Source organism: Salmo salar, chromosome ssa14 (genome assembly GCF_905237065.1).
Source record: "Salmo salar chromosome ssa14, Ssal_v3.1, whole genome shotgun sequence".
Lineage (NCBI taxonomy): Eukaryota > Metazoa > Chordata > Actinopteri > Salmoniformes > Salmonidae > Salmo > Salmo salar.
The window spans coordinates 33,098,463-33,108,932 of NC_059455.1; the positions used below are offsets into that span (position 1 = coordinate 33,098,463).

Below are 10,470 nucleotides of genomic sequence, written 5' to 3' on the forward strand. Positions count from 1 at the left end.
GGCACAGGACGGACCAGGATGGGGAGACCCACTGGAGGCCTGGTCCTGGGAGGTGGCACAGGATGAACCAGGATGGGGAGACCCACTGAAGGCCTGGTCCTGGGAGGTGGCACAGGATGAACCAGGATGGGGAGACCCACTGGAGGCCTGGTCCGAGGAGGAGGCACAGGATAAACCGGGCTGTGGGGGAGCACTGGAGTTCTGGTACGGACACTCTTTACCCACACTCCAGGCTGAATGCCCACTTTGGCCCGGCACGGGCGGAGAGCAGGCATTGGGCGAACTGGACCCTCCCAGCGCTCTGGAGACACAGTGCGCAACGCCGGCGCAGGATAACCTGGACCGAGGAGGCGCACTGGAGACCAGACGCGCTGAGCTGGCACCATCCGCCCTGGCTCGATGCCTGCACTCGCATGGCACTTGCGGGGGGCTGGTATGTAGCGCACCGGGCTTTGAACGTGCACTGGGGACACCGTGCGCTCCACAGCATAACACGGTGTCTTACCAGTACCACGCTGCTTCCGGTAAGCACGGGGAGTTGGCTTAGGTCTACCACCTGACTCCGCCAATCTCCCCGTGTGCCCCCCAGAAAAAATTGTGGGGCTGCCTCCCGTGTCCGTTGCGCTCCCTCTCCTCATACCAGCGCCTCTCAGCTCTCGCCGCCTCGATCTCCCACTGTGGGCGGCGATAATCCCCAGCTTGAGTCCATGGTCCTTTCCCGTCCAGGATTTCCTCCCAAGTCCATGACTCCAGATAGCCTTTCTCCTGGTGCCTCTCCTTGTGCTGCTCCTTCCTCTGCTGCTTGGTCCGTTGTCGGTGGGTAATTCTGTCACGTTCCTCGTATTCTCCCTCATCGGAAGATATGTCGAAATCACTCGATGACCAATACGCAGCAGGTTGACTGTTCCACATCATCTTTATTTTAGATGGAAACGACAAAATCAAACAAACACACCCCACTATATGGGACTCTCAATCAAAGGCAGATAGACAACACCTGCCTTCAACTGAGAGTCCCAACCCCAATTAACCAAACAAACATACACTCACTAAACTCCACATAGAAATACCTAACCTAGAACCTACCCCAACACTCACAACCCCACTATACCATAACCAAACATAACTGCCACGTCCTGACCAAATATAATACAAAAAAACCTAAGTATATGGTCAGGACGTGACATATAGCAGGTAGTCTAGAATCTTTACAGCAGGTAATCTAAAACCTGTTATAGCAGGTAGTCTAGAAACTTTACAGCAGGAAATCTAAAACCTGTTATAGCAGGTAGTCTAGAACCTTTACAGCAGGTAATCTAAAACCTGTTATAGCAGGTAGTCTAGAAACTTTACAGCAGGTAATCTAAAACCTGTTATAGCAGGTAGTCTAGAACCTTTACAGCAGGTAATCTAAAACCTGTTACAGCAGGTAGTCTAGAAACTTTACAGCAGGTCATCTAAAACCTGTTATAGCAGGTAGTCTAGAAACTTTACAGCAGGTAATCTAAAACCTGTTATAGCAGGTAGTATAAAACCTTTACAGCAGGTAGTCTAAAACCTGTTATAGCAGGTAGTTTATAATCTTTACAGCAGGTAATCTAAAATCTTACAGCAGATACTCTAGAACCTTTACAGCAGGTAGTCTAGAATCTTCACAGCAGGTAGTCTAAAACCTGTTATAGCAGGTAGTCTAGAAACGTTACAGCAGGTAATCTAAAACCTCTTATAGCAGGTAGTCTAGAACCTTTACAGCAGGTAATCTGAAACCTGTTATAGCAGGTAGTCTAGAACCTTTACAGCAGGTAATCTAAAACCTGTTATAGCAGGTAGTCTAGAAACTTTACAGGAGGTAATCTAAAACCTGTTATAGCAGGTAGTCTAGAACCTTTACAGCAGGTAATCTAAAACCTGTTAAAGCAGATAGTCTAGAACCAATACAGTTGGCAGTTTTCTAGAACTCTTACACAGATAGTCTATAGTCCACACAGCAGGCAGTCTAGAACCTGTTAAATCTCTGTGACAATGGACAATAAAGTATTCTTCTTCATCATCTTCTTCTTTAGCCATGAGAACCTGCTTCTGTTGCAGGAGACCAGTGCTGTGCGGGAAGCGTTTTGTGAGTACCAAAAGGCAGGAGGGGGAACCATCAGAGAAAACACTACCCAGAGTATTGCCAGGGACCTGCTCTTCCTCAAACAGCTGTCCAAGGTACAGGTGTACACATCATAGAAGGGGCAGGGTACTATGTGGATGCCACCCACTCTGAGGACACCAGGAAAATGACAGTGGAGAAGGTGGGGAAGGTTTATGGTGTAGTATAGTTTGTGTCTTATGTGTACTGGCCTATTTGTAGGAGACAGTGTCTCAGTAAGATGCTTCCAATTGGCTTTGGTCAGCTGTCTCCCACCTGAAGGAGTTATGGCCAGTTTGTGTCCATTGTCTAATAGTTAGTTAGACTGCTGTGAGGATGGCAATCCCCCCGGGAGAAAATAGATAGAAGGGGGATGCAAAACTTGATGAGGCTAGTAATGCACAGTGTCGTGCAACTCAACATGCACTGCAGAAGACAGAGGAGGACTGTTAGTTTGGTCAGGTTTAAGTAGGGTGGCAGTGGTGATTAAGTAGAGTGAGGACAGGTGTGAAGGCAGATCAGCAATGTGTTGCAACTAATGCTGTTGAGGAGCTGTGTTCACGGCAACTAGTTAAAGTGTTGCAAAAGGCTTGGAAACTGATTGGCAGTTAGTAACAGCTGGTGCTTGTTAAGTTAGTAGGGAGCTGCATTCAAGGAAACTACAGTACCGGTAGTTAAAATGTTGCATTCAAGTCTGGTCCTCTCTCCTGAATTTTTGTTAATTCTTATCACCATCAAAAACAAACAAGATTACCATCACAATAAACTTAAACAGGAGGCAGTCATATAATATAATTGGCTTAACAGCCAATGTGTATTACTTAACATTACTATTAAAATAGTACTCATTTATAGGAATGGGTCATTGCTTACAAGTTGCTAGCTACTGTATCCCATAAAGCCATCACTGAAAACCACATATTTAATCTAACTTCTGTGGTTTGGTCACTTCCTGTTCTTCAACAAACTCTAGCTGGACTGAAGACGACGAAGTTTTGAAAAATTACTGCTTTGCACAAGGGGGTGTTACGAGTCCACTGCGTTGTGGACGACCCCATTGAAATGAATGACATCCAGCGCAATGTAATGGAGTGCCTATGGTTAATGTGAATGACCTGTTTCCCACCTGATGTCTCTGTCCAGCTCACAGACATCATCGTCAGCGAGGTGCTCCAGGGGGTGGACGGGACCGAGATCGGCTGCAGCTGGCCAATCATGGACAGTGAGAAGAAGTTGCTGCAGGCCACTGCACACGCTCATATCGAGCTGGGCTGCCCAGTCATCCTCCACCTGGGACGGAACCCTGGCGCCCCACTGAGATAGTCTGCCTCCTGCAGGAGGCTGGAGAAGACATCAGCAAGACCGTCATGCCGCACCTGGACAGGTGAGGGTTCTCAGGACCCAGACTGGACTGGATATGGAGGGGGTGACAGGACTTATGATATGGCTATGGCTAAGAGTTTTTCCTGGTCAGGAAAAACTATGGGCCCTACATGGGTTTATAATATAGTATAAACTATTCTAATTATAAATCAAGCTTCTATATACCTGTTATGTTCAGCAAGGTAATAATGCTTATTGTGTAGTATTTTCATCTGCTGAAGACAACGGTACAGTAGCTTCTGTGATGCGGGACTGTAAATGATTTATAGTGGGGGTTTTCTAACACAGGACCATATTTGACAATGGAGAGCTGTTGGAGTTTGCTAAAATGAGGAATAACCTGGAGTACAACCTGTTTGGAACAGAGATGCTGAACTATGCCTATAACCTGGAGTACAACCTGTTTGGAACAGAGATGCTGAACTATGCCTATAACCTGGAGTACAACCTGTTTGGAACAGAGATGCTGAACTATGCCTATAACCTGGAGTACAACCTGTTTGGAACAGAGATGCTGAACTATGCCTATAACCTGGAGGTGGACATGCCCAGTGACAGCCAGAGAGTCAAACTGTGAGAACTCTTTATGTTGCTACCAAACAACCTACAGATTTAGGATCTTAATTTAACCCTGTTTCCCACAGCATGTGCATAATCCTGCAGGAACAGGAAATGTGAATTATTGTGTGGATTATAATTTATGGACATTTTTGTAGGGGTTGATATTTGTTTAGTTAGGACAAATCAAGTCTCAAAATGTTAAGTTGATATTACAAACTTTAGAAGCCTTTTAAAATCTCAAATACACTACAGGTTTGCATTTCCTGCAACTAAAAGGTGATCAAATGAAGATCCTACATCCTGCACTAGACAACCAACAGCCTAAAAGTTCTATGTGGTTGTCTCTATCTACTTCACGATACTTTACAAAATGTAAACAGCGAAATAACACCCATGTATCTGTTTCGTTGTGTGTGCATGTGCGTAAGTGCGAGTGTGGACCTCCCTCTCTCTAGTGTGGCGTTCCTGGTCCAGGAAGGTTATGAGGCCAACATTGTCATCGCCCATGACATCCATACCAAGAACCCTCTCATCAAGTATGGAGGCCAGATCTACTCATACATCCTGAAGAACATTGTGGCCAAGATGCTGAGCAGAGTGATCAACCAGACCCAGGTGGACAAGGCCCTCATAGAAAACTCTAAACGCTGGCTCACATTCAAACGAAGGATCAGAATCAGATCACCCAGAACAGAGCAAGGCTGCTCCGTAGGCCTTTGTCTTTTGTATCAGCTATTGAACACAGTAAAAAATGCTTTTATACATTTGTTATTACTTGCAAATCACCAAACATAACATGACGTCAGAAGTTGACACTTTTTATTCTTGCTACTTCGCTGTGATGTACTGAATTGAAATGTATTATGGAGAAGTAAACATGGGAAAAAATTGAATTGTTGAACATTCTGACAGCTGATTGAGGAAATTATTCAATTTATTTCACATAAGAGCTATGACTGAATCAAAGCTTCAATTAATGTTTGTAATTAATAATTAATACTGTAAGCAAAAAAACAAAATCATCCTGCTTGGCAGAGCGATCCTCAATACTATAGCCTTAGTCGCACAAACGGCCTCATTTCCATCCAAAATTCTCAGTTTGAAAAGAAATGGAAGACTACGTGTAAATGCGGCGGCAACACAATGTAATTTAACAAGACAAAGCCACAATTTCTGTCCAATCAAACTCAAGGACATGGTCTGCACATGATGCTTTACTTGTAAATATGGTGCTGATTAGTTTTATTGAAAGCAGTAACAGCTTTGTCAGTAGTAATGACATTTCACAAACAGTCTTTGTGATAAATAGTAGCATTAAAAAATATGTATTTCCCATTTGATATTTTTGTATTGCTAATAGAGATTAGGGTACCAAAAGGGCACTGACAGAGCTAACTCTTTCAACATGTTCTTAATCAGTATACTGGGCATTCAAAGCTTGTTAGATGAGTTGTTGTGATGCCACGTGGTGGGGTGGCTATGGGAGGGAGCTGATTGGCCGGTAGGTCATCCTGAAGGACATGGTCTCTCCTTCTGGGAACAGGTGGCATCACAGAGTGACTTCATCACATGAGCAATGACATCACAGCAGACAATACATAACCATTATGTCACTTCAGGACAGTGTGTGATAGGATTAAAACGTTAGGAAGTGCAGGTACAGTAGGAAAGTCTCCTGTGTTCTGATACATCACCAAATGGAACATTCAGAGGAAAAATGTGACCAAGGAATATTTTTCTACTATTCTCAATGCTCTGTTTAAATTAGAATTGACTTTTTGATTTTTTTTTTTTTATAGAACAGGAATACAGAAATCATTAAAATAGTTAGATTTATTTTCTCTGATGGCATGTTTTTCTTCCAGATACTGGCTGTAGGCCTGATCAATCTTAGTCAAGCACTGAGCACTTAATTCATTATCCAGGAAAATGTTGAATTGGACAGAAGGCATTTATATACATTATGATCATGATAGCTATTTTACATTCATGCAGTAGTCTGATAAAACACCAGTAATGGTTAGAACAACACTGCAGTAAGTAACCCAAGGTAAAGTAAGAAGATGCAGACAGAAACACACCAATCATTACTTCCTGCAGTACACTTTTAATCACCTCTATGAGTTGCCTATGTTTTCCTATTCCATAGACTCTAACATGAACTGAGATGCGTTACAAGACCAATTGAAACATTAATTCATTGACCTAAAGACAAAAGCAATGAAGCATTAACACCATTCCTGTTTAACCTGTAGTACATAATATGGGCTTATACACATGCAACTTTCACTCATCTCCTTCCATGTTTCCACGTTTGCAAGTTCATCACTGGGCATTGCATAATGTGGGGTTTTACGCACGAAAGGAAAGGTCTATTTAAGCGTGTTAATGTTCACTTCTGCGTCAAGATCCCCCAGTCTCTCTGTAACCACATGTCTTCTTAACGACAGCGGTGTAACCGATCCAAAGGAGAGAATAATAGCAGATGAAGGTGCAGTGAACAGCCTAATGTAGAATATATGGTGTTCTGTTAATCGGCGTAGACAATGAAGCCGGAGAAGGTGCTGTACTTGTTGTTGTTGCCCCCGTGCGCCTTGCCCCCGTCCAGCTTGATGTAGATCTCATCGCCGGGCTCGAGATGCAGGACAACACTGTTGCTGGCATAATCGTAGTTCTGGTCGGCGTCTTGGGCGATAGCGCTCGCTCGCACCTGGAGAGCATTATTATTAGTCACAAATCTTTCTGATACCATGTTTTTGTTTATGTTCCGTTAACACAACAATCAATGTAGTATCATTTGGTCATGTTAGTGAACTGGAGTTTCAGTAATGAAAGGGGCGCAGAGCTGGAACTTCAACACCACTGACAGCGACGCTTTGATGAAAGCGGGATACGTGCGTAAAACGCAGTTTATGTGTGCGTAAAACTGTAGCCTAAGCTGTTTTATGTTTTGAATCCTAATAAACAGTTACATATTCATAGATGAGAAAGAAGTGTTATGTTTCAGTTTCATTTGATTGAACAAGTCAGTATATGGCTCACCTGGTTGTTCTTACAAAGATCAGCCCACATACTGGTGCCATCCCCGCCTCGCATCAGCACATGGTAAACGAAGAAGTAGATGCCCGGTATCGAGCAGGTGAATTTCCCCGTCATAGGGTCGTAGTGGTTGCCAAGGTTGGTGACTACGTCGTCAAATTTCAGAACTTCGTAGCCCTCGTGCTGTTTTTTCAGCCCGGCGTAGAAAGCTATCTTTGGAACCGTGTTGTATGTGGCTGCGCTTATGGCACCTGTGGCTCCGTTAGCTCCGGGCGTTCCGGGTAGTCCTGGCGGACCGGGCTCTCCTCTCTCCCCAGGTGGGCCGGCAGGTCCGGGTGGTCCTGGTTCGCCAAGAGGACCCCTAGGGCCAATTCTTCCTGTGCGTCCGGGCTCCCCTTTCGGACCTTGGATTAAGGTTGGTAGAGACTGGACCAAGCGGCTGTCTCTGATGGTATTGGCTTTGTCTGTGGCCGTGGACTTGGTCCCGTGGGGATCACACACCATCTGACAGGATCCGAGCATTTCGTACCGCGCGGATATCCCGGCGGAGTTGACCAGCACCGGAATCAGGATAACCAACACTAGCACCATGACTACTCCACAAACACCTGTCGCGATCATCCGCGTCCTACCGGCCAACCTCCAAAGTGGACGGTCTTCCAGTCTGCTTCTGGACGAAATCTTGCCGGATGAGAGGGATTCTTGTTGGCGGTGCACTTTAACGATCAGAACAATCAGACAATAACGAATAAATGTGTGTGCGTAATCTATACAAGGCAGACTGTTGAAATGTTGTCCCGCGTCCTTGTCTTGAAATAGTATTGATAAATTCAACTTTTACGCCCCACAAAGTCCATTATTCTTTCTCCTTTCCGCACCGGTATGGCTCAATAACATTACATTGGAGCCTTTCATTTGTATTAAACTAACACTCGCAATAGTTTATAGGTTTAGCATACACTTTCTGCCTACACTTTGCGCCAATTGGGATAAAGCATACACATACAAGTTCACCTGCCACCATGCTACGATGTCTTCGAGATGGTCACAGTGATTACCTTTTCGTGAATGTTTGGAGAGGGGAGGGGAGGAGGCTAGCTCTGATATCAGACGGATGTTAAGGGAAAGGTACTCGGGGGGGGGGGATTTTTGCAGTCTCATTTTTGAATGTCCACTAACGGAGTCATGTTGTTTGTAGAATGGCCTTTCTGGATGGCCACAGAGGACATCGGCTGTACGCTTGGTACCTGGTCACACCTCAGCTCCCCCTGTGTCCAATTAATCATTCTGGAGGAAATCAATAAAGTCAAAGAGACAGAGGGCATTTGGTGGGGGGTGGGTGTATGACCCCATATACATTGACAGATGAAATGACGGGATACCTCGGAATGATAACGCAATCAACTGAGAGACGTTTCATTTATTGAGGTTCAGATGTCAGATTCAGTCTTAGGGTGAGAAGTTAAACCGATGTCCTATCTCACCGTGGTAATTAAAGATCCCATGGCATGGATGTGAGGTAACTTTAGAACCACAGAAGGTGTGTCGGAGTGTTGTTTGACTGATGAAGAGCTAATTGGTGCAGTCGGGGAGGGATGACGATAGAACGTTGCCATGGGTTACCATGGGTGGTGTGGCTGCGGAGAGGCAGAGGAAAGACATATTTTGGGAAGAACGGCATTGCAACAACAATGCAATAGGGTGATATTGATAAGGTAAAACTGTACTGATAGAAGTTGTTTGTTTCTTCACTGTAGTTGTGTACATTACTGCAGACTTGGGCAGAAAATAGTTGTATTGTGTAGTTTATTTGGAAATACCAACTTTTAGAATACTCAAGGTAGTCGAATTTATATAGCATTTTAACTAAAAGGCAACTATTTTCTTTTATTTTCAAATACAGGTCTCTAAAATTTTAACAATTTTGGATACCTCTCAGAAAACCAAATAATAAAAAAATATTTACTTTATGGCTGCCAAATATTTAATGAAGAACCAAAAACGTCAACAGTTAGTTGAATTAGTCTAAATACTGTATATTATTATAAGCACATGGTTTGGAAGGCTCTTAGATATGAATCTTAACATAGCCTTAAGCCTAGAATGAAATACATGAGGGACATGGAATCACCTCAACATTAGAGTAGACTAACAAAATGACTAATACGTTCATAATGAGTGACATATCCAGTAACACTTGACATCCAGTTCTTATACATGTGTACTAACTTAGTGAATATTACAATAGCGACATTGTGGTTACATAGGACTTTGGAAATTGTTTTATGATTGCATAATAATAGAGTTATTACGTAAGTGGAATAAGGAACAGTCACTATTCCTCTAGTTACAGAAACACACAGCTCCTTCCTATGCAATTAAAATGTAATTACCAAAGTATTATGTAACAACATGCTGATAAAACCGTGCTCCAAAAGTAATTACAGTTTGATTACACAGGCACAAGAACAATTTAATGTTAAGTGTTAAGGAGAATGCTAACGGTAACAAAATATGGCTGTTAAGTGTTGAAAGGAAAAAAAATATCCCAAAACTGCCTTCTTGAGTCAACTACAGCTAAGGTAGGTTGAAAATCATGTTAGTTTGTATTCTGAGTAAACTATCCCTTTAAAGATGGCATGGTGTGTGTTTGAAACCTCCTCCCTCTGCAGCATTTTCAGATATCATACAATTTATTTCAGCTTTCAACCTTTTCAGTGGCATGTTGAAAGAGTCTTACGGTAGTTATGTGTCACAACTTATTTATACTTATCTGTACAAAATATAATTGGTTAATTGGTTTGACTTGATTAAATACACCTGGGGCAATGGACATTCAGGAGAATGGACATTTAGACATTTTCAGATATAAATGTATTGTGTAGATGAAATATAACTGTCAGAGAGATTGGAATAGTATAGGAGATTGTATGTTATCTCATTGTCACGCCCTGACCTGAGAGAGTCGTTTTTCTCTGTTTGGTTAGGTCAGGGTGTGACATGGGGTGGGCATTCTATGTGTTATATGTCTATGTTATTTTTGTATTTCTTTGTTTTGGGCCGAGTATGGTTCCTAATCAGAGGCAGCTGTCTATCGTTGTCTCTGATTAGGAATCATACTTAGGCAGCCTGTTCCCCACCTGTGTTTGTGGGTTATTGTTACTTCTGTGTGTGTACTGCACAGTGTGTTACGTTTCTTGCTGCGTACCTGTTTATTGTTTTGGTTTCCTTCAATAAAGATGTGGAATTACCGGAATGACAGGGAATTTGAAGATAGCACTCGTGACACTCATGAGATTCAGCCCTTCCATTAGTTAAAAGTTCCTGTGATCTGTATTCAAATAGTTTTGAAAAGT

General features: G+C 43.2%; 1 protein-coding gene and 1 pseudogene across 1 annotated transcript; one reads left to right on the top strand and one right to left on the bottom strand.

The window, feature by feature from the left end:
* The first annotated feature begins 2,022 nt into the window (after nt 1-2,022).
* Nucleotides 2,023-5,648, top strand: LOC106569353 (phosphotriesterase-related protein-like; annotated as a pseudogene).
* Nucleotides 4,933-8,167, bottom strand: LOC106569356 (complement C1q-like protein 3). The gene is made up of 2 exons (XM_014140654.2): nt 7,118-8,167; nt 4,933-6,785 (listed from the first exon to the last, which is right to left on the bottom strand). The coding sequence occupies exons 1-2, from the start codon at nt 7,733-7,735 to the stop codon at nt 6,606-6,608; spliced, it is 798 nt and encodes a 265-aa protein (XP_013996129.1). The 5' UTR covers nt 7,736-8,167; the 3' UTR covers nt 4,933-6,605.
* Nucleotides 8,168-10,470: the final 2,303 nt, after the last annotated feature.

What these genes read in the sequence shown, in the direction of transcription:
- LOC106569356 (XM_014140654.2), bottom strand. Translation starts at nt 7,735, where the DNA reads ATGATCGCGACAGGTGTTTGTGGAGTAGTCATGGTGCTAGTGTTGGTT. An exon ending in ATCTTTGTAAGAACAACCAG is followed by an intron (nt 6,786 to 7,117) that starts GTGAGCCATATA and finishes AATGCTCTCCAG; the next exon opens with GTGCGAGCGAGCGCTATCGC.